General features: G+C 40.9%; 1 protein-coding gene and 1 long non-coding RNA gene across 2 annotated transcripts; both read right to left on the bottom strand.

Moving 5' to 3' along the window:
• Positions 1-11099: 11099 nt before the first annotated feature.
• On the bottom strand, positions 11100-18283 carry LOC106595587 (immunoglobulin lambda-1 light chain). Its single transcript, XM_045719760.1, has 4 exons — positions 18146-18283; positions 17699-18042; positions 12210-12243; positions 11100-11685 (listed from the first exon to the last, which is right to left on the bottom strand). The coding sequence occupies exons 1-4, from the start codon at positions 18183-18185 to the stop codon at positions 11360-11362; spliced, it is 744 nt and encodes a 247-aa protein (XP_045575716.1). The 5' UTR covers positions 18186-18283; the 3' UTR covers positions 11100-11359.
• Positions 12885-13788, bottom strand: LOC123743384 (uncharacterized). Its single transcript, XR_006770147.1, has 2 exons — positions 13451-13788; positions 12885-13354 (listed from the first exon to the last, which is right to left on the bottom strand). It is a non-coding gene; the product is annotated as an uncharacterized lncRNA (long non-coding RNA).
• Positions 18284-25330: the final 7047 nt, after the last annotated feature.

Genomic DNA, 25330 nt, shown 5'->3' with positions numbered 1-25330 from the left:
AAAGACAGTGTCACAACATCCACAGAAGGGGGCGCCTCTCCTCGGTCGAGCGGCGCTCGGCAGTCGTCGTCGCCGGCCTACTAGCTGCCACCGATCTGTGTTTCAGTGTCTATTAGTTATGTCTGGTTTTTGTTTGCACCTGTTTTGTGTTTTGTCATTAGTGGGGGGGTTATTTAGTCTGTCTGTGTTTAGCTAGGATTTTGTGCGGGATTGTTCGTTGTTACGTGTGGTGTTACTTTTATTATCTAGGCATTAGGGTTGCCGGGCTGCGCCCCGTCTGCCTTTTTGAACGGAGCTTCTTTTTGTCCATTTTTCTGACTGTTATGCTCCCAGCCGTATGTGAAACTTACCTGTGGATTTATTAAATTAAGATTGTTCCAACGGACCTCAGTCTCCTGCGTTTGACTCACTCCTTAAACTGTTCATTCCGCTCGTGACAGACAGATTTTTACCTTGTCAGCTCGGGGATTCGATCTTGCAACCTTTCGGTAATGACCTCAGTATGGAAAGTTCCAGTTAGAAGATCTGTAACAGCAGCAGCCTCCTGGGCCTGTAAACACAAAGCATCTCAGAGTAGTGAGGAGTGCTGATCTGGGATCAGTTTTAGATCGTAATGAATAATATTATATGGACAGAGAGGACCTGATCCCAGATCAGCACTCTGCTCTGGATGGTGAACTGAGAGTTCTGGCTGAGACATCAAAAACGACTAGCTAGCAGCCATCCAACCAGTCCTGGAGAGACTCAGTGTTCCTACTCTGAGTGCTGCAGGCAGCCAATAGCACACATGTGTACCAGCATGTTTACTGTAAGTGCTCACTCTCCAATAACAGGCCTGGATAGGCTGCAGTGCACACTCAGTGTGTGTGTGTGTGTGTGTGTATGTGTGTATGTGTGTGTATGTGTGTGTGTGTGTGTGTGTGCCTTGATAGGCTGCAGTGCACAATAACATAGCTTGACATTAAGCCAGAAAACATCTCTCATTGATGAAGAATGTCATTGATGTTTAATGAGGCTCTAGTTTCCCATGTCTTCTGTCCTGATGTTTCCTGCAAACTGACACAATGAGATGTTTTCCATCATATTTTATTTTAATATATTCTAGCCTCATAGCAGCGTGGCCCATTAGATTGTAGTAGGGATTTCACAAACGTGTTAAGCAGGGTGTAATGCACTGTGTAAAGCAACACGTAAAGCAGTGTGTAAAGCGGTGTAAAGCAGTGTATAGACTACGTTGGTTTCATCCCATTAGATTGTAGTTGGGCTTTCACAATGTGTAAAGCAGGGTGTAAAGTACTGTGTAAAGCAACACGTAAATCAGTGTGTAAAGCAATGTACAGACTACGTTGGTTTCATCCCATTAGATTGTAGTTGGGCTTTCACAATGTGTAAAGCAGGGTTTAAAGCACTGTGTAAAGCAGCGTGTAAATCAGCGGGTAAAGTAGTGTGTAAAGCAGTGTGTTAAGCAGTGTGTAGACTTCATGGTGTCATAATTTAGTGCACTAACATTTCAGTTGCATTTGTAGTTCAAAACAGAAGCCTTATTCTGGACCAAAAAATATTTTCAATGGAGATTCTCCTTTGATCTTGCTTTTTTATTGCAGGACTGTATCCGGGAAACAGGCCCATAGTTCATTGACTGACCCTTTCATGACAGGGGCCCGATCTAGACAATTCCCACTCTGTTGTTCCTCTCCTGTGTAGATGTGCTGGGCCTCTGCCTCTGTAACCAGCACCAATGTACTGCTAGCAGTATAGCTTCCTTCACTGTCCTTGCTCCCTTACTGACCTCTGTAACCGGCACCACTGTGCTGTTAACAGCAAATCAAATCAAATTGTATTGGTCACATACACTTGTTTAGCAGATGTTATTGTGGGTGTAGAGAAATGCTTGTTCTTCTAGCTCCAACAGTGCAGTAATATCTAACAAGTAGTATCTAACAATTACACAACATATACCCAATACACACAAATCTAAGTAAGGAATGAATTAAGACTATATACATATATGGATGAGCGATGTCAGAGTGGCATGGACTAAGATACAGTAGAATAGTCTAGAATAAAGTATATACATTTGAGATGGGTAATGCAAGATATGTAAACATTATTAAAGTGACTAGTGTTCCATTTCTTAAAGTGGCCAGTGATTTCTAGTCTATATCTATAGGCAGCGGCCTCTAATGTGCTAGTTATGGCTGTTTAACAGTCTGATGGCCTTGAGATAGAAGCTGTTTTTCAGTCTCTCGGTCCCAGCTTTGATGCACCTGTACTGACCTCGCCTTCTGGATGATAGCAGGGTGAACAGGCAGTGGCTCAGGTGGTTGATGTCCTTGATGATCTTTTTGGCCTTCCTGTGACATCGGGTGCTGTAGCTGTCCTGGAGGGTGGGTAGTTTGCCCCCATTAATGTGTTGGGCAGATCGCACCACCCTCTGGAGAGCCTTGCGGTTGCGGGCAGTGCAGGTGCCGTACTAGGTGGTGATACAGCCCGACAGGATGCTCTGAATTGTGCATCTATAAAATTTTGTGAGGGTTTTAGGTGACAAGCCAAATGTTTTTAGCCTCCTGGGGCTCTGTTGTGCCTTCTTTACCACACTGTCTGTGTGGGTGGTCCATTTCAGTTTGTTAGTGATGTGTACACCAAGGAACTTGAAGCTTTACACCTTCTCAACTGTGGTCCCGTCGATGTGGATAAGGCGGTGCACCCTGTGCTGTTTCCTGTGGTCCACGATGATCTTTGTTTTGTTGATGTTGAGTGAGAGGTTGTGAGCACTCACCTCCTCCCTGTCTCGTCATCATTGGTAATCAAGCCTACTACTGTTGTGTCATCTGAAACTTGATGATTGAGTTGGAGGCGTTCTTGGCCACCTAGTCATGGGTGAACAGAGAGTACAGGAGGGGGCTGAGAATGCACACTTGTGGGGCCCCAGAGTTGAGGATCAGCGAAGTGGAGGTGTTGTTTCCTACCTTCACCACCTGGAGGCGGCCCGTCAGGATATCCAGGACCCAGTTGCACAGAGGGGGTTCAGACCCAGGTCCTCAAGCTTAATGATGAGCTTGGAGGTTAATATGGTGTTGAATGCTGAGCTATAAAACAGCAGTAGTCAATGAACAGCAATCTTACATACACTACCGGTCAAAAGTGTTAGAACACCTACTGATTCAAGGGTTTTTCTTTATTTTTACTATTTTCTACGTTGTAGATTAATAGCGAAGACATCAAAACTATGAAAGAACACATATGGAATCATGTAGTAACAAAAAAAGTGTTAACCTCTCTGGGCCAGTGGGACGCTTGTGTCCCACCTACTCAACAGCCAGTGGAATCCCGTGGCGCGATATTCAAATACCTTAGAAATGCTATTACTTCAATTTCTCAAACATATGACTATTTTACACCATTTTAAAGACAAGACTCTCGTTAATCTAACCACACTATCCGATTTCAAAAAGGCTTTACAACGAAAGCAAAACATTAGATTATGTCAGCAGAGTACCCAGCCAGAAATAATCAGACACCCATTTTTCAAGCTAGCATATAATGTCACATAAACCAAAACCACAGCTAAATGCAGCACTAACCTTTGATGATCTTCATCAGATGACACTCCTAGGACATTATGTTATACAATACATGAATGTTTTGTTCAATCAAGTTCATATTTATATAAAAAAAACAGCTTTTTACATTAGCATGTGACTAGCATGTGACTAGCATTCCCACCGAACACTTCCGGTGAATTTACTAAATTACTCCCGATAAACGTTCACAAAAAACATAACAATTATTTTAAGAATTATAGATACAGAACTCCTCTATGCACTCGATATGTCCGATTTTAAAATAGCTTTTCGGTGAAAGCACATTTTGCAATATTCTGAGTATATAGCCCGGCCATCACGGCTAGCTATTTTGACACCCACCAAGTTTGGCACTCACCAAACTCAGATTTACTATAAGAAAAATTGGATTACCTTTGCTGTTCTTCGTCAGAATGCACTCCCAGGACTTCTACTTCAACAACCAATGTTGTTTTGGTTCCAAATAATCCATAGTTATATCCAAATAGCTCCGTTTTGTTCGTGCGTTCAAGTCACTATAGGAAGGGGGACGCGACGGCGCGTTTCGTGACAAAAAAATGCAAAATATTCCATTACCGTACTTCGAAGCATGTCAAACGCTGTTTAAAATCAATAATATTCCAACCGGGAGATGTTGTATCCGTTCAAACACTGAAAGTAAAACATGGAGTCATCACATGCACGTGCGCACCAGTGTCATTGTCCTCAGAAGGACCACTCACCAAAACCCCTGCTGTTTTTCGCCCAGAGACTGCAGAGCTATCATTCAACGTTCTGTTGCCTTCATAGAGCCAATGAAAGCCTTAGAAAATGTCACGTTACAGCAGAGATCCTGTATTTTCGATAAAGAGGCTATAGAAGGACAAGAAATGGTCAGACAGGGCACTTCCCATATAGAATCTTCTCAGGTTTTGGCCTGCCATATGAGTTCTTACACTCACAGACACCATTCAAACAGTTTTAGAAACTGTAGGGTGTTTTCTATCCAAATCTACTAATTATATGCATATCCTAGTTTCTGGGCAGGAGTAATAACCAGATTAAATTGGGTACGTTTTTTTATCCGGACGTGAAAATACTGCACCCTATCCCTAACAGGATATGAACGGCCGTGGCTATGACTGAAGATAATTCTCTTGGGAGATAATACGGTCAGCTTTTGATTGTGAGGTATTCTAGGTTGGTTGAACAAAAGGACTTGAGTTTCTGTATGTTACTACAATTAAACCATGAGTCATTAATCATGAAACACACACCTCCGCCCTTCAGCTTCCCGCAGAGATATTTATTCCTGTCTGCGCGATGGACTGAGAATCCCTCTGGCTGGACCGATTCCGACAGAGTATCCCGAGAGAGCCATGTTTCCGTGAAACAAAGTTTGTTACAGGCCCTGATGTCTCTCTGGAAAATAAATCCTTGCCCTGAGCTCGTTATCTTTGTTATCCAAAGACTGAATATTAGCGAGTAATATACTCTGAAGTGGGGGGAGGTGTGCGCGCCTCCTATGTCGAACCAGCCTTGCTGCCTCAATTGCCTCTCCTCCGCCGCCGATGTTTTGGGTCGGCCTCTGGAAATAGTTCAATTGCTCTGGGAAGAGCGAACAAAGGATCTGCTTCAGTGAAGTCGTATTCCTGGTCGTAATGCTGGTAGTTCTGGTGAGTTACCATCGCTCTAATCTCCAATATTGCTTCACGGCTATATATAATGAGCCAAAACATTTCCTGAGCTAATAATGTAAAAAATAGTACATAAACAAACAAAATACTGGAAAGTTTCCTAAGAGCTAGACGCAAGGCCTTGCCATTGGCGCCATCTTCAGTATAGCTTCCTTCACTGTCCCTGTTCCCTTACTGACTTCTGTAACCGGCACCACTGTACTGCTAACAGTATTGCTTCCTTCACTGTCCCTGTTCCCTTACTGACTTCTGTAACCGGCACCACTGTACTGCTAACAGTATAGCTTCCTTCACTGTTCCTATTCCTACCACTGCTAGAACTAGTGACCCTCTGCTTACAAGCCAGCTGCACCACCAGCACCTACCCACTTGGCACAGACATTAGTTCAATGTCTAGTTTCGATTTAAATTTGATTTAGTTGTCAACTAACGAGAAATCAACAACAAAAAATGTAGGTTAAAAGTCGGATGAAAAAAGACTCCCTTGTATTAATTTAAGGAGCGGACCCTTTTTTGAAATTTTTGCCTAAAATTACATATCCAAATCTAACTGCCTGTAGCTCAGGACCTGTAGCAAGGATATGCATATTCTTGATATAATTTGGAAGGAAACACTTTGAAGTTTGTGGAAATGTGAAATTAATGTAAGAGAATATAACACATTTGATCTGGTAAAAGATAATACAAACAACAAAACATTTGTTTTCCCCACATTTTTTGTTGCATCATCTTTTAAATGCAAGTGAAAGGCCAGACAGTGATGTCGAATTCTAGATGTAATTTAGATGGTGTCCACCAGATGGCAGCAGTGTGTGTGCAAAGTTTCAGACCGATCCAGTGAAGAATTACATCACTACACAATATTTTGTATCAAATATATCAGGAGTTTTCCCAAATGTGACGAATAGTTTTTCAAATACATAACTATAGAGAACATATAAAAATGCTATGGTAATACAACATTTAAGTTTGCATACTCCCAGGGATGTCATGCATGATGGATCATTAGCTTCCCTACAGAAAAGACACTAACCTTCAGACATCTAGATGGCCGGGCGGGGTGGGTATGTAGCCAGAGGTCAAACTGTAAAACCCAATTCCTACATTTGAATATAAAAATAGATTTTTCAAACAGAACTACACTACATTTTATCTCTGGGACCCTCAGGTTGACAAATCAGAGAAAGATTACTGAATGTAAGTACATTATTTACCTTCAGAGGTGAATGTACCAAACCAGTTACCATGATAAAAGTGTTTTGTTGTTGTGCACTATCCTCAAACAACAGCATGGTATTTTTTAGCTGTAACAGCTGCTGTAAATTGGACACTGCAGTTAGATTAACAAGAATTTAAGCTTTCTGCCGTTATAAGACATGTCTATGTCCCAGAAAGTCGGCTGTTGGTTACAACACCATTCTAGTCACATATAGCATACTGAGGTGCAACTGTCCCGTATAAGGGACACCGATCCCGTAGCGGTTTTAATTAATGACATTTTTCAAATCCAATCAGTTTCCCACGTTGATTCAACATTATCACATAGGTTTTTTTGGTTGAAATGACGTGGAAACCACTTTGATTCAACCAGTTTTTGCCTAGTGGGTAGCAATTCAGTGACATGACTTCTCTCTCTCTCTCTCTCTCTCTCTCTCTCTCTCTCTCTCTATCCCTCTCTCTCTCTCTCTCCAGAATTCAGCCCCTGTCTGAGGCCCTGGGGGATCTCTACAAACAGTTTAACTCTCTAAAGGATGAGCTGGGAAGGCTCAGCTCCAAGTTCGACAGGATTGAGGGCTTTGTAGATGACCTGCAGGCTGGGAAACTCCCCCGGCCCCCTGTGTGGACCCCTCCTCAACGCCCCGTACGGAGGGTCACTCCCCGGCCTCCGCTGAGGATGCCACTGAGGGCAGAGATGAGGGCACTGTTAAGAGGAGAGGTGAGGGCACCACCAAGGGCACAGATAAGGGTACAGATGAGGACTCCAGACCGGGAAAACGGCACGGGTTCAGGATCCACAGGATCCACAGGAACTAGAGGAAGGAGGGTCCCTAGGCCTTAGTCAGATGATTGACAGGTGTACTGTACAAAAGATAAACAATAAACTAATCTAGTGTGGATGCTCACCAATGTTTTATCATTATGAATAGTTTATCGTTATAGTTATCAATATAGCTATTGTCCTTAGTCTCAACTACATCACCACTCTTCTCTGAACCAGGTCAACACATAATTGATGATAGCTTTGTACTGACAACAGAGATACAGTACACTAACTTTCATTAACATTATCATTTGTGATTGATGATTTGTGTTGATGTGTGATGGACATAATGTAGCCTAGAAATGTTCTTATCATTGGATTCATCATCTCATACTATAATAAGTGTATCTATACACAATATGTCTGTGTATAGTATCTGTAAATACTAGGGGTGAAACGGTTCACAAAACTTACGGTTCGGTACGATACGTTACAGTGGTGTCACGGTTTAGTACGGTTTCAAAACATCGTCAAAATAAATGCCTGAGAAATATATACTTTGTATTTAGATTTTCCATTTATTATAATAGTAAACATGGGTAGCTTGAATTCCCAGGAGCATATGGAAACTAAGGGACAACAAAAAACAGCAGGTCCTGCCTTGTAACATGAAATAAAATAGTAATTTAAAACAGAACTTCAACAAGAGTGTGTAGTCCAGCAGCATATTTCAAAATTAAGTCACATAGCAGTGCCTTAAACAAAATAGGACCACTTGAAACTGGTTACTTAAATAATAAAAACATGATCAGATTTTCTTTAAGAAGATCAGTCTATCCACATGATCTGCAGTGAGCACAGATCGGCTTGCTGTGACAATGTCAGCCGCTGTGGAGAATACCCTCTCGCTAGGGACAGAGGTCCCAGGCACAGCCAGGTAGCGCCTTGCTAACATGGCAACATGAGGGTATATTAACTCTTTGGTCTTCCACCATGTAAGTGGATCAGCATCCAGGGGAATACAGTCCACTTCCCTGTATGAGGTCACCTCGTCCTCTATGACCTTTGACTTGGTTCCCTGCTCCTGGGTCGTGAACAACTCCCCAAAAAGCTCAGCCATGGCAGACTTCTTTTCTGGAGGAGAACCCCTGTCGTCTGCCGTCTCTGGAGAGGGGTTGGCTCCTGTGGCATCTGTGGCTTGACCCTGCAGAACCAAATTAGATTAAAATTACTCTCTCTGAAGTGGCTTTAAAAATATGATTTGTTGTTAGAAATGTATATCAGACACTATTATGACAATTGCTAAATCACTAAATAATAAAATAAGAAATGTCACATTAAAATAAATACAATACCTGTTGTATATTGGTCACAATCTCTGCTGTGAGTTCATTGTAGACTCTCAGACGAGCAGCAGCATCCAGGTGCAGCAGGGACTTGAACCAGGCTCCAAAGCGGTGCTCTTGTGTAAGAAGTCTTGGACACCAGGGTCAGCATATCTAGGCTCCAGGTTAACTCTGATAGCAGTCTTGACATCCCTTACTGCGGGTTCATCTTCATCAGATGCCACCATTGATTTCAGGATCATTGTTTTCATAGGCAGGACCATGGAAACTGATGGAATGTTCTCAGTGCATGTCAGTGTTGTGACTGTTTTGAGAGGTTTGCACCTCTGCTAGTCTTATGTCATTTTCAGACAAAGTCACAATATCTTTGACATTCTTCCTCACAGCTTGATCAGTCAGTGTAGAATGCACCGCAGCTTTCTGCTCAAGGTATCTCTCAACCATCTGCCGCTATGAATTTTGCTATCGCTGCGTTCATTTCTTTAGCCCTACCGGAGTCAGCCACATATCGGTGCCCTGGCTCGCCAATGCTTGCCATGTTGCTCCTTTGCATTTAGCTAACTGCTAATTCCTTCATAAGCTAATTGCTGCTACGACGATCTCTCAGCTCTGTTCTTGCTGGAGTGAAATAACTAATCAGCTACGAGACAAAATACATTTTTTTTTAAGACAACTTTATTGCTATGTGGGTATATTTCCCACATTAATTTATACGCCATTGGTTTATGCAATAATATATTTTTTACTACGAAATATATAAATATATATATATTCCTAGCTGTAATATATGATTAATGTATTGTTCGGTTCACACTGCGTACCCAACCCCGTGCACCGTGGACCCTGTACTGAACAGTTCATTACGAATACACGTACCGTTTCACCCCTAGTAAATACTGAAAATACAGAGTAAGGTACTACAGCACTACTTTACAAATATACTGTTGAAATACAACTCTTTCCTCTTTCTCCCTGCTGGCAAATATACTCATGAACAATCCATGCCACAATTATCTCAAGGCTTGAAAATCTGTCTTTAACCTGTCTCCTCCCCTTCATCTACACTGATTGAAGTTGAGTTTAACAGGTGACACCAATAAGAGATCATAGCTTTCACCTGGATTCACCTGGTCAGTCTATGGCATGGAAAGAGCAGGTGTTCATAATGATTTGTGCACTCAGTATATACTGTTGAAATACATCTCTTTGAGACACAAGGTGGACGCATATTACAACTGTTTGAGCCACAAGGTGGAAGCATATTACAACTGTTTGGGCTACAACGTGGAAGCATATTACAACTGTTTGAGCCACAAGGTGGAAGCATATTACAACTGTTTGAGCCACAAGGTGGAAGCATATTACAACTGTTTGAGCCACAAGGTGGAAGCATATTACAACTGTTTGAGCCACAAGGTAGAAGCATATTACAACTGTTTGAGCCACAAGGTGGAAGAATATTACAACTGTTTGAGCCACAAGGTGGAAGCATATTACAACTGTTTGGGCTACAACGTGGAAGCATATTACAACTGTTTGAGCCACAACATGGCAGCATATTACAATATGTTTCTCTCTTCTCTTTCCACCTGCTGGCAAAAATATTAATGACTCAAATGTTATTGTACCTCGTAGTAAGATGCAAGTTTATAACACTATTGAATATTGTAACGATAAAATATGAATATATTGAACATATCATGTCATTGTGTTGTTGTTTTAATTAATCATACAGTGAAATAGTACAAGCCATTATTGTACAGGAAATAATGTGATCCCAATCACATGCTTTCTTTACATATCAACAGTTCTCTTTAGATAGATATGGATGATAATTAAATAGGTACTTTCAGAATTATATTATAATTAAGCAATAAGGTCCTGAGGGGGTGTGGTATATGGCCAATATACCACGTCTAAGGGCTGTTCTAATGCAAGAATCAACGTGGAGTGCCTGGCTTCAGCCCATAGCCGTAGTATATTGGCCATATACCACAAACCCCCGAGGTGCCTTAATGGGATTATAAACGGGTTACCAACGTAATTAAAGCAGTACAAATAAATGTTCTGGTATGCGGTCTGATTCAGTATACCACGGCTGTCAGCCAATCAGCATTCAGGGCTCGAACAACCCAGTTTATAAAACAATCATATCATACTAATGAAGGTTCTCAACAATGTGAAGTTCTAATTTAAACTAAACCTCTAGTCCATCTCTGGTTATTCATTAACATTACAGTAAACCTGCTCTACATACTGGATATCTGGATCATCTCTGGTTATTCATTAACATTACAGTAAACCTGCCCTACATCCTGGATATCTGGATCATCTCTGGTTATTCATTAACATTACAGTAAACCTGCTCTACATCCTGGATATCTGATTCAACTATTTCTGGATCTGGACTAAAGTCAGAGAGCAGGCTGCTCTATTTGAGTTCAGTTAAATTGACCCTCATTTAGTGCTGCTAACACTGATGCTCATCAACATGATCAAATACAAACACTTGTTCTTTATAATGCTCTTTATTGAATATCCACAATACAACAAAGCTCTAACTATTCCTCTATTATTCATCTGCAAAGCAACCCATTTAAATTATAAAAAGTATACTAAAAAGTATATCATATAGCCAACGATATCAGTATTAGTGGATATTTCTCTCTTTAATGGAACATAATGTATATATGCAGGTTAAACTTCTAATGAATTAATAATAACTTGAAAAGTGATGTAGAAAATCAAATTGACATTACAATGGTTCTCAGGCTATTCAGTGCTGCATTCAGACTTCTTGATGCCTTTCTCAGCGAACTTGGAGCCCGCGGTGACTTTACATGAGAACACTTTGTCCTGGTTCCATTCTGACGTGTCAACGGTCAGACAACTACTGAGTTGGAACGTCTTGTCGGCTTGCGGCACCGGGCCACTCGTCGCGATGTCGGCGGTGACCGGATTCCCGCCAGCGGTCCAGCTGACATCGGCGTAGCCCATGGCCATCTGACTGGCCAGACACACCAGGGTGACTTTGTTGGACTTCAACTCATCGCTGGACGGAGGGAGGATGGTCAAGACAGGCGGAGGGAGGGTAGAGTCTGGACCAATGGAATGAGCAGAATAAATATTACACAAAATCATTCGATATGTTAGAACTGTAATGTAGTAGCCTACAATGTAATGAATCATGTAGTAACTTTGTGTGTAACTACCATACACATGGTTTTATCATTATTTAATATAACGTGGGACCAACATTATAAAGGTTGATACAACTTTATGAAGCATTCACATTCAAATCTACCTCTAAGTAAATAGATTATTATTGTTTAGACATTATAAATGAGTAGTGTTGTCAAGTGACAGCAGTAACCTTCATGTTGAAATAGTGCAATACGTTTATTAAGTTTAAATGTGAAATCAACAACTACAGATATACTGTAGGATATGAAGATGTCACAATGTGTCCATGACACTTGATAATCGGTCCACAAAGTAGGTTATTTACACAAAATAAATATGAAATAAGAATATAACGTTAAATATTTAATTATATTAACTATTATGTATTACAAAAAAAACTTGAATTCTAAAATATGACGTTAAAAGAAAGGGTACTTACCACTGACAATGAGCTTGGTTCCTTGTCCGAATACCACAGTGATTCAGTTTGTATACACAGCCGTACAAAAACCTCCTCACTCTCTCTACTGAGAGGACAGGAACTGAAACATCCCATTCAGACAGAGCTTCACTCTCTCTATAAACATCACAGGCTTTTCTAGACTTTCTCTCTATGAAGTAACAGTACATAGTATAGCATCATATTCTGCTGTTGGTGTCTGGTCCTTTTGAAGTTAAAGCACTATCCATACGATGCAGTGTTGACTTGATGATGATCATGATGATGATATTATGATGATGTCTTGACCCGATGATGATGATTATAGTGGTGATGATGATGATGATGATGATGGTAATGATAATGATGATGATCACAACAAGAGAGACAACATCATTTTCCTTTCAGACAATGTCTTCTTATAATCTTGTTGACATGTAGGGATGGATGGTTCTTCCATTTCCAGATCTCCCATTGTGTCATGTATCTATTGTTATAATAATCACTGATCAACTTCAACTGCTGTTTCTTAGAGTTCACCCCTCTGCCTCTTTTAAAGCAGAATTGAGTGTATTTGGTGAGGAGGTTTTGTCATGGTGTATATCCCTATGATACGTAGACTGTCCCAGGTCTGACAGTAATACACTGCTGATTCTGTCTCCTCCACATTGTTAATAATCAAACGATAATCTGATTTAGACTGATGATTAGATGTGAATTTAGGAGAGGAGAAACCAGAACCATATTCTACAGATCTCCAACCAGTGTGGTACCACCTTAACATGTACTGAGGAACTCCTCCTGGAACCTGTTTATACCAACCAGCACTATTATCAACAGTCCCCAGGTTACAGTCCATAGTGGCCATCTCTATTATAAACAGTCCCCAGGTTACAGTCCAGAGTGGCCGTCTCTATTATCAACAGTCCCCAGGTTATAGTCCAGAGTGGCCGTCTCTATTATAAACAGTCCCCAGGTTACAGTCCAGAGTGGCCATCTCTATTGTCAACAGTCCCCAGGTTACAGTCCAGAGTGGCCGGCTCTATTACCAGAAGGCCCCAGGTTACAGTCCAGAGAGGCTGTCTCTCCTTTCCTCTCCATCACAACAGGAGGCTTCTGTGTCACCACAGTCACACCACTGACACCTGGGAAATAAGAAGATCACACGTAGTAAAGAGAAACATACAGACTCACTATTAATAAAACAGGAAGTAAAACCTCCAGGAAGTCAGACTCCTTACATGTTAGAGCAGTGATGAGAGTACAGAGTGTCCCCAGCATGTTGTCAGTGTGTGGTGTGAACGGCCCTTACTGTCCAGCTGAGAGATGAGCATGATTGGACTGTGAGGAGAGGAGAGGCTGCAGGACCCACAATTAAGGAGACAGACAGGGAGGACCAGAGGGAGGGGCCTCTACAGTTAACCAATCACTATCTACTCTCAAACATACTGTATCTGGGTCTTCACAAGACCAACAGACAGATTTCTAAATAATAATTGGATGTATCCTATATTTTCATAATTATGACCTACATTTCAATTAGAGTTAATATTAAAGTATAAAAAATTGAAATATTTGAGATAAGACTTTTTCCATAAACATATTGGATTTGTTTTGTTGCATTGTAAAGATCAATATTCTGTTTCATCTCATTTACAGTGAAGGAAAAAAGTATTTGATCCCCTGCTGATTTAGTACGTTTGTGCACTGACAAAGAAATGATCAGTCCATCATTTTAATGGTAGGTTTATTTGAACAATGAGAAACAGAATAACAACCAAAAAATCCAGAAAAACATATGTCAAAAATGTTATAAATTGATTTGCATTTTAATGAGGGAAATAAGTATTTGACCCCTCTGCAAAACATGACTTAGTACTTGGTGGCAAAACCCTTGTTGGCAATTACAGAGGTCAGATGTTTCTTGTAGTTGGCCACTGTCACGTCCTGACCAGCAGAGGGCGTAATTGTGTTAGTCTTGGTCAGGATGTGGCAGGGGGTTTGTGTTTGATAAATGTTGTGTGGGTGATTGGACTCCCAATTGAAGGCAGGTGTGTTGAGTTGCCTGTGATTGGGAGTCCTATATAGGAGTGTGTGTTTTTCTTTGGGGTTGTGGGTAGTTGTCCTTGCACTGCGTTGACTGTTGCTGTCGTCTTTATTGTTTTTGTCCAGTGGATACTTTACTCCTTTTTTTTAAATAAAAAAACATGAGTATCCACATTCCCGCTGCGCTTTGGTCCATATTTGAAGACAGTTGTGACATCCACCAGGTTTGCACACATCTCAGGAGGGATTTTGTCCCACTCCTCTTTGCAGATCTTCTCCAAGTCATTAACCTGTTATGGCTAGGGGGCAGTATTTTCACGGCTGGATAAAAAATGTACCCGATTTAATCTGATTATTAGTCCTGCCCAGAAACTAGAATATGCATATAATTATTAGCTTTGGATAGAAAACACTCCAAAGTTTCTAAAACTGTTTGAATGGTGTCTGTGAGTATAACAGAACTCATTTGGCAGGCCAAAACGTGAGAAGATTCTGTACAGGAAGTACCCTGTCTGACCATTTCTTGAACTTCTTTGCCATCTCTATCTATTACAAAGGATCTCTGCTCTAACGTGACACTTCCTACGTCTTCCATAGGCTCTCAGAGCCCGGGAAAAACCTGAATGTCGTCATTCCAGCCCCAGGCTGAAACACATTATCGCCTTTCTCAAGTGGCCGATCAAGGGACTGTGGGCTTAGGCGCGTGCACTGGCCGCCCCCGTCTTTGTGTTTTTTCCTCTGTTTGGCGAAAAGGAGATTCCCGGTCGGAATATTATCGCTTTTTTACGAGATAAATTGCATAAAAATTGATTTTAAACAGCGGTTGACATGCTTCGAAGTAGGGTAATGGAATATTTAGCATTTTTTGTCACGAAATGCGCCATGCGCACGACCCTGATTTACCATTTCGGATAGTTTCTGGAATGTACGAACAAAACGCCGCTATTCGGATATAACGATTGATTATTTTGGACCAAACCAACATTTGTTATTGAAGTAGAAGTCCTGGGAGTGCATTCTGACGAAGACAACAAAAGGTAATCAAACTTTTGTAATAGTAAATCTGATTTTGGTGAAGGCTAAACTTGCCGGGTGTCTAAATAGCTAGCCCGTGATGGCTGGGCTATGTACTTAGAATATTGCAAAATGTGCTTTCACCAAAAAGATATTTTAAAATCGGACATATCGAGTGCATAGAGGAGTTCTGTATCTATAATTCTTAAAATAATTGTTATGTTTTTTGTGAACGTTTATCGTGAGTAATTTAGTAAATTGTTAGTAAATTCGCCGGAAGTTTGCGGGGGGTATGCTAGTTCTGAACGTCACATGCTAATGTAAAAAGCTGTTTTTTGATATAAATATGAACTTGATTGAACAAAACATGCCTGTATTGTATAACATAATGTCCTAGGTGTGTCATCTGATGAAGATCATCAAAGGTTAGTGCTGCATTTAGCTGTCTTCTGGGTTTTTGTGACATTATATGCTAGCTTGAAAAATGGGTGTCTGATTATTTCTGGCTGGGTACTCTGCTGACATAATCTAATGTTTTGCTTTCGCTGTAAAGCCTTTTTGAAATCGGACAGTGTGGTTAGATTAACGAGAGTCTTGTCTTTAAAATGCTGTGAAATAGTCATATGTTTGAAAAATTGAAGTTTTCGGATTTTAGAGGAATTTGTATTTCGCGCCACGCCCATCATTGGATATTGGGGCAGGTGTTCCGCTAGCGGAATGTCTAGATGTAAGAGGTTAATGTTTAGAGGCTGACGTTTGGCAACTCGAACCTTCAGCTCCCTCCACAGATTTTCTATAGGTTTAAGGTCTGGAGACTGGCTAGGCCACTCTAGGACCTTAATGTGCTTCTTCTTGAGCCACTCCTTTGTTGCCTTGGCCGTGTGTTTTGGGTCATTGTCATGCTGGAATACCCATCTACAACCCATTGTCAATGCCCTAGCTGAGGGAAGGAGTACTCACCCAAGATTTGACGGTACATGGCCCCGTCCATCGTCCCTTTGATGCGGTGAATTTGTCCTGTCCCCTTAGCAGAAAAACACCCCAAAGCATAATGTTTCCACCTCCATGTTTGACGGTGGGGATGGTGTTCTTGGGGTCATAGGCAGCATTCCTCCTCCTCCAAACACGGCGAGTTGAGTTGATGCCAAAGAGCTCCATTTTGGTCTCATCTGACCACAACACTTTCACCCAGTTGTCCTCTGAATCATTCAGATGTTCATTGGCAAACTTCAGACGGGCAGGTATATGTGCTTTCTTGAGCAGGGGGACCTTGCGGGCGCTGCAGGATTTCAGTCCTTTACAGCGTAATGTGTTACCAATTGTTTTCTTGGTGACTATGGTCCCAGCTGCCTTGAGATCATTGACAAGATCCTCCCGTGTAGTTCTGGGCTGATTCCTCACCGTTCTCATGATCATTGCAACTCCACGAGGTGAGATCTTGCATGGAGCCCCAGGCCGAGGGAGATTGACAGTTCTTTTGTGTTTCTTCCATTTGCGAATAATCGCACCAACTGTTGTCACCTTCTCACCAAGCTGCTTGGCGATGGTCTTGTAGCCCATTCCAGCCTTGTGTAGGTCCACAATCTTGTCCCTGACATCCTTGGAGAGCTCTTTGGTCTTGGCCATGGTGGAGAGTTTGGAATCTGATTGATTGATTGTTTCTGTGGACAGGCATCTTTTATACAGGTAACAAACTGAGATTAGGAGCACTCCCTTTAGGAGTGTGCTCCTAATCTCAGCTCGTTACCTGTATAAAAGACACCTGGGAGCCAGAAATCTTTCTGATTGAGAGGGGGTCAAATACTTATTTCCCTCATTAAAATGCAAATCAATTTATAACATTTTTGACATGTGTTTTTCTTGATTTTTTTGTTGTTATTCTGTATCTCACTGTTCAAATAAACCTACCATTAAAATTATAGACTGATAATTTCTTTGTCAGTGGGCAAACGTACAAAATCAGCAGGGTATCAAATACTTTGTTCCCTCACTGTATGTTGGTTAGTTAGTTTATATCACAATGTCATAATATACATTACAATAGTATTATGTGGACCTGATAGTGGGGTTCTGAACTAACAGTATATCACTAAATGACTGTTGATGTAATATGTCTCTACTGTAAACCAGGGGACTGACTATCATGGAGGTTATCTGATACATGGAGTCTTCTGTTAGGACGGAACCATCTGGAATATCACTTTATCATTCATGGTTTGTGACAACTAGGTGTAATTGTTAATGACAACATTCTACTAAATGTGTGAAGGGTTTTGTGTAAAACACAAGCATGGAATGTTCTCCTACTGCAGACACACTGGTTCAGGATGACTTGACATTCAGTTAGTGTCTATATTCAGAACATCTGAAAGCAGAAGTGAGTGTATTTGGTGGGGAGGTTTTTGTCATGGTGTATATCATTGTGATACGAGCGCAAAAGGAGAGTCATTCCGAGTCTGACAGTAATACACTGCTGAGTCTGTCTCCTCCACATTACTGATTATAAACTGATAATCCTTATCAGACGTGGCTTTAGATGTGAAACGATCAGAGGAGAAACCAGATCCATATTTGTCAGAAGAAGAAGAGGTAGAGCTACTCCAACTATGGTAAAACCTTAACACATACTGTGGAGCTCCTCCTGGAACCTGTTTATACCAGTTTACATAATTGCGTTCATCTTTGGTGATGTCACAGTAAAAAGTAGCAGTCCCCTTTGTGCTGACAGTCAGTACTGAAGGTGTCTGTATCACTGCTTTCTGGCAACTGACATCTGTGGGAATTAAGCACACAATTTATGACATTTAATCATACATGAATTAACAACTTCTATTGAATTCTTTAGATTCATGTTGAACATATAGTAAATTCTTTACATGTTAGAGCAGTGATGAGAGTGCAGAGTGTCCCCAGCATGTTGTCAGTGTGTGGTGTGAACGGCCCTTACTGTCCAGCTGAGAGATGAGCAGGGTTGGAGTGTGAGGAGAGGAGAGGCTGCAGGAACCACCTATAAGGAGACAGACAGGGAGGACCAGAGGGAGGGGACTTTGCAGTTAACCTATCACCAAGCCATGTAGGACCAGAGGGCGGGGCCTCTACATTCACTAGCTGCTCTCATAGTTGATTGACGTGTCTGGGTGTTAACAGACTTCCACAGTTCTAATAACACGACTATAATTATTGATCTTTACTCTTTGCACACTGTCATTTTAATTGTGTCAATAAAGGGCATTCTAAAGAACAAGTGTTTGTATTTGATCATGTTGATGAGCATCAGTGTTAGCAGCACTAAATGAGGGTGACTCTTGAGAATGACTGTTTAAATTGAACCATGACAGAGGAGCCCAGAATCCTTACCAGGTTTATTGTCATAATAAGGATTGTGAGCAACCAGAGATGACCTAACAGTTGAATGTAGCCTTATATTGAAGAGCCTGTTGGTATTATGATATAAATGTATGCTGAACTGTTCACAGCTCTGAATGAGGAGGAATCTGGAACTATTGAAACAAGATAGAGAAGGATGGATGGATGGGGAGTGGAACGAGGTACCCTTGCAGACACAGAGGAGGGAGAGAAAGTGACAGAACTTAGGCAGAGAGAAAGAGAAGCATCCAGGTATATCAGACTAGAACACCGGCCTCCATTTTAACAGAAATGACAGGTCAATGTTTAGAGAGTTTGAAGCTGTGATTTTTACATGGTTTAAACTGTCCTATTTTATAAACATTAGATGTTGGACTCAGTATCATTTCCGCATAAATGAGAACTATGACTTTGTAAGATTCAACTCCATATTAGGAAGGTGTTCGTCATGCCAGGAGCTGGCAAGGTAAAAATCTGTTGTTCTGCCCCTGAGCAAGGCAGTTAACCCACTATTCACCGGGCGCCGAAGACGTGGATGTCAACTAAGGCAGCCCCCGCACCTCTCTCATTCAGGGTGGTTGGGTTAAATGTGGAAGGCACATTTCAGTTGAATGCATTTAGTTGTACAACTGACTAGGTATCCCCCTTTCCCTTTCCTTTCCAATATGTTTCACATTCTGCATCAGTGAACAGAATAGAGTCTGTAGTTCTGTCAACGTCCACCAGAGGAGGACATAGGACCACCAATAATGACTGAGGAAAGATCTACATGTACTTTATAACAGGAATAGCTGTCTGTAGACCACTGGTTTCAGTCCCACCCAAAGACCAGCTGATGGTTTCATATCTACTATTTCTAGTTATCAGAGTCATTCACCAGGGACGTGTTCTAGTTCTGATACTGAGTTACAGGAAGTGATGTGTTGTTCCCTTTCTCCCCCAGGACACACCTGCTTCCCCTCCCCTCCTCCTCCCATCCCCCTCTCCTTATTTATAGCTTCATGTAAATGAAGGGGTTATTTTATCTCCTCTCAGAACTGTGTGTGGGGGAGAAGGGGGGGGGGGGTGAAACTGAAGTGCATCCCAAATGGCACTCTATTCCCTTTATAGTGCACCACTTTGATCAGGGCACTATAAAGTACGCTCTCCCAAAATTCACAAGAGCGTGACTCCACCTATACCAGGCAGGCCCATTGTCAGTGGTAACGAATCTCTGACAGAGAATATCTCCACCATTTTGTGAAACCCTGGGTGATCTCTCTCCCCACGTATACCAGAGAATCTATTGATTTTATTAATATTTTGAAATCTGTGGACCCTATTCCTGAAAAATGATATTCTGTGTACTTTTGATGTAACCAGTCTATATACTAACATCCCCCATCAGGGCGACCTAGAGGCCCTCATGTTCTACCTCAATGAACGTCCCCCTAATGCTCAACCCAGCACCAACTGTATTGTGGACTTGGCTGAACTGCTACTAACCTCCAACTATTCTCTCTTCAGAGGAGACTTTTTCCTTCAGACCAAACGGACAGCGATGGGCAGCACTATGGCTTTTAATTATGTTAACCTATATCTAGGAATGTTTGAAAAACATGTGGTGCTGAATCAAGACCTTAACCCCTTTCTTGAAAATATTCTCTTAATTTTGAGATATTTGGATGACATTTTCCTGATCTATACAGGGACCCAAGAAGAACTCTTGGAATTCCATGCTTATCTAAACTCCATGAATGAACACATTTGTTTGACCTTTAACTATAACCTATCACAAATCAGTTTTCCTGATGTGATGGTTATTAAGGATAAAACCTCCCTCTCTACAGATCTCTATAGGAAACCTACAGACAGGAACACCCTCCTTAGAGGTGACAGCTTTCATCCACATCCACTTATTAAACGTCTCCCTATAAACCAATTCAGTAGTATCAGCAGAATGTGCAGCTCTAATGCCTCTTACAAGAAACAGACCACGGACCTCACACAAAGGTTTAAGGAAAGGGGGTACAAAGACAATTGGGTAAAACATGCCAATGATCATTTTGAAGGACTAACACAGTTGGAAGCCTTTAACCAAAAGTTAAAGAAAAAGCAGAAAACACCCCATCATGCTTCACCCAACACTCACCATTAGGGAAGGCATTAAGGACATTATCAGGAGGCACTGGTACATTATTGATATTGACCCACAATTGAAAGTCATTTTTAAATATCCCCCACATTTGGTCTTTAAAAGACCGCCTAACGTGAGCGACATTGTGGTCAAATCTGATTATCCACCAGAGAAAAGGGAAACTTTCTTGGACAAGGTTACGGAGGGTAATTACAAATGTTGTCAATGTGCTCAATGCAGCTTCACCTATAAATGCAACTCATTTACCTACCGCCGCACAGGACAGAGATTTAAGATCAAAGGCCTGATTACCTGCATGTCCACCAATGTTATTTACACGTTGACATGTCCTTGTGGTCTGTCTTACATAGGGAAAACCCATAGAAGCCTTAAGACACGGATCAGTGAGCACCGCAGCAATATACAGACAGGTGAGACAAAAATCAGGTTGCTGCTCATTTTGTACAAGCTGGACATCCTATTAGTTCTCTGAGATACATTGGAATAGAAATGGTCAAGATGTCACACAGGGGAGACATTGAGAGGAAACTTCTTCAAAGGGAATCTTTCTGGATCCACAGGCTCAACACACCGTCTCCTCTTGGCCTTAATGAGGAGTTTGACTTGAAACCATTTTTATAGTTTCAAAATGTCAAAATGATGTTATTTTATCCAAACAATATTCAAATATTTTCTGTCTTTGTATACATATACTACTGTAAATATTGATCACATTCCTTGTGTATGATCATCTATTTTGATACATTGAATGTTTAATATTGTGAACCTATGTTATGTTTTCTGTACCTCCTGTTTCAGGAAGTGATGTCACTGAGTACTGCCCCTATGTGTAGGACCTTCCACCAACACCTGGGATTTTGTTGCCTGATGAAGACCTAAGAGTTGAAACGTTGTTATAAATAAAATCACCTGGGAGCATGAGCAGTGGTGTGCTGCATTTTCCTTTCTGTTTTCAATTAATATAAACATCATGGATTATATAATGGAGGAGGGTAGAGGATATGTAGTGATTAATATAAACATAATGGATTATATAATGGAGGAGGGTAGAGGATATGTAGTGATTAATATAATCATCATGGATTATATAATGGAGGAGGGTAGAGGATATGTAGTGATTAATATAAACATCATGGATTATATAATGGAGGAGGGTAGAGGATATGTAGTGATTAATATAAACATCATGGATTATATAATGGAGGAGGGTAGAGGATATGTGGTGATTAATATAAACATCATGGATTATATAATGGAGGAGGGTAGAGGATATGTAGTGATTAATATAAACATCATGGATTATATTATGGAGGAGGGTAGAGGATATGTGGTGATTAATATAAACATCATGGATTATATAATGGAGGAGGGTAGAGGATATGTAGTGATTAATATAAACATCATGGATTATATTATGGAGGAGGGTAGAGGATATGTAGTGATTAATATAAACATCATGGATTATATAATGAGGAGGGTAGAGGATATGTAGTGATTAATATAAACATCATGGATTATATCATGGAGGAGGGTAGAGGATATGTAGTGATTAATATAAACATCATGGGTTGTATAATGGAGCTGTGTGTCACGTCCTGACCAGCAGAGGGAGTAATTGTATTAGTTTTGGTCAGGGCGTGGCAGAGGGTTTGTGTTTTTGTATGTATTTCTACGTTCTGTCTAGTTTATTTTTTCTATGTTTAGGTTTGGGTGTTGGACTCTCAATTGGAGGCAGGTGTTTCTAGTTGCCTCTGATTGAGAGTCCTATAATTAGGTGTTTGGTTTGGGTTTTGTGGGTAGTTGTATTTTGCACTGCTAGTATTCATTTAGCCTGTGAAACTGTCCTTTGTCGTGCTAACTATTTTGTTGTTTTTTCGTGGTCTCTTTATTTAATAAATATAAAGATGAGCATCGACATTCCCGCTGCGTATTGGTCCTCCCTTCAACAAGACGACAACTGTGACACTGTGATGAGGGTAGGGGTAGAGGATGGTACAGAGTCAAAAGCAGAACAAATATTTTTGAGTTAGTTTATCATACCTGCCCTTTACTTAAAATGTTGGGACACATTTAAAGTGAAGTGTAGGTCAGTGTGTTTAGATTAAAGATCAATCATTATAATAGCATTATTATAACTGTGGAAGTCTGTTAACCCCCAGACATGTCAATCAACTATGAGAGCAGCTAGTGATTGTAGAGGCCCCGCCCTCTGGTCCTACATGGCTTGGTGATAGGTTAACTGTAGAGGCCCCCTCCCTCTAGGCCCCCCTGTCTCCTTATAGGTGAGTTCTGCAGCCTCTCCTCTCCTCACACTCAAACCCTGCTCATCTCTCAGCTGGACAGTAAGGGCCGTTCACATCACACACTGACAACATGCTGGGGACACTCTGCACTCTCATCACTGCTCTAACATGTAAGGAATTTACTGTTTGTTCATTCTGAATCGAAAGAATTCAAAATAAGTTTTACATTCATGTATGATGAACTGTCTAATTTAATTCCCACAGATGTCAGTTACCAGAAAGCAGTGATACAGACACCTTCAGTACTGACTGTCAGCACAAAGGGGACTGCCACTTTTCACTGTGACATTACCAAAGATGAAAGAAAAGTTGTAAACTGGTATAAACAGGTTCCAGGAGGAGCTCCTCAGTATGTGTTAAGGTTTTACCATAGTTGGAGTAGCTCTACCTCTTCTTCTTCTGACAAATATGGATCTGGTTTCTCCTCTGATCATTTCACATCTAAAGCCACGTCTGATAAGGATTATCAGTTTATAATCAGTAATGTGGAGGAGACAGGGACAGCTCTGTTAAAGAGAACGTATCACAGTGATATACACCATGACAAAAACCTCCTCACCAAATACACTCACTTCTGCTTTCAGATGTTCTGAATATAGACACTAACTGAATGTCAAGTCATCCTGAACCAGTGTGTCTGCAGTATGAGAACAGGCCATGCTTGTGTTTTACACAAAACCCTTCACACATTTAGTAGAATGTTGTCATTAACAATTACACCTAGTTGTCACAAACCATGAATGATAAAGTGATATTCCAGATGGTTCAGTCCTAACAGAAGACTCCATGTATCAGATAACCTCCATGATAGTCAGTCCCCTGGTTTACAGTAGAGACATATTACATCAACAGTCATTTAGTGATATACTGTTAGTTCAGAACCCCACCATCCAGATAATATTATTAGAATGTTATTATTATATATATTATGACATGCTGATTTTAAGGAAACTTAATAACATAACTCACATGAAACTAATACTGATATTTCAGTGTAACCAAAATGATCCCATATGCTTTTTGTTAGTCCAATATAAAATACATATTTTTTTGCAAGTATAATAGTTACAGTCATTTACATTAATCCGAAGTCCATGTTCTCAGAAGGTGATAGGCTGAGATGTAGTGGCCCCTCCCTCTGGTCCTCCCTGTCTGTTTCCTTATAGGAGGGTCCTGCAGCCTCTCCTCTCCTCACACTCCAACCCTGCTCATCTCTCAGCTGGACAGTAAGGGCCGTTCACACCACACACTGACAACATGCTGGGGACACTCTGTACTCTCATCACTGCTCTAACATGTAAGGAGTCTGAATTCCTGGAGGTTTTACTTCCTGTTTTATTAATAGTGAGTCTGTATGTTTCTCTTTACTACAAGTCATCTTCTTATTTCCCAGGTGTCAGTGGTGTGACTGTGGTGACACAGAAGCCTCCTGTTGTGACAGTGAGGAAAGGAGAGACAGCCACTATGGACTGTAACCTGGGGACTGTTGATAATAGTGCTGGTTGGTATAAACAGGTTCCAGGAGGAGTTCCTCAGTACATGTTAAGGTGGTACCACACTGGTTGGAGATCTGTAGAATATGGTTCTGGTTTCTCCTCTCCTAAATTCACATCTAATCATCAGTCTAAATCAGATTATCGTTTGATTATTAACAATGTGGAGGAGGCAGACTCAGCAGTGTATTACTGTCAGACACATGATGGCAATGAGCACGTATCACAGTGATATACACCATGACAAAAACCTCCTCACCAAATACACTCACTTCTGCTTTACAAATACATTTTTTTTTAAGACAACTTTATTGCTATGTGGGTATATTTCCCACATTAATTTATACGCCATTGGTTTATGCAATAATATATTTTTTACTACGAAATATATAAATATATATATATTCCTAGCTGTAATATATGATTAATGTATTGTTCGGTTCACACTGCGTACCCAACCCCGTGCACCGTGGACCCTGTACTGAACAGTTCATTACGAATACACGTACCGTTTCACCCCTAGTAAATACTGAAAATACAGAGTAAGGTACTACAGCACTACTTTACAAATATACTGTTGAAATACAACTCTTTCCTCTTTCTCCCTGCTGGCAAATATACTCATGAACAATCCATGCCACAATTATCTCAAGGCTTGAAAATCTGTCTTTAACCTGTCTCCTCCCCTTCATCTACACTGATTGAAGTTGAGTTTAACAGGTGACACCAATAAGAGATCATAGCTTTCACCTGGATTCACCT

This window comes from Salmo salar, chromosome ssa06 (genome assembly GCF_905237065.1).
Source record: "Salmo salar chromosome ssa06, Ssal_v3.1, whole genome shotgun sequence".
NCBI classification, from domain to species: Eukaryota; Metazoa; Chordata; class Actinopteri; order Salmoniformes; family Salmonidae; genus Salmo; species Salmo salar.
Note: the sequence above shows the minus strand (reverse complement) of the source record. Positions and strands in the feature narration are given on the sequence as shown.

What these genes read in the sequence shown, in the direction of transcription:
- LOC106595587 (XM_045719760.1), bottom strand. Translation starts at nt 18,185, where the DNA reads ATGCTGGGGACACTCTGCACTCTCATCACTGCTCTAACAT. An exon ending in TCTCATCACTGCTCTAACAT is followed by an intron (nt 18,043 to 18,145) that starts GTAAAGAATTTA and finishes TAATTCCCACAG; the next exon opens with ATGTCAGTTGCCAGAAAGCA. An exon ending in AACCAAGCTCATTGTCAGTG is followed by an intron (nt 11,686 to 12,209) that starts GTAAGTACCCTT and finishes CCATTGGTCCAG; the next exon opens with ACTCTACCCTCCCTCCGCCT.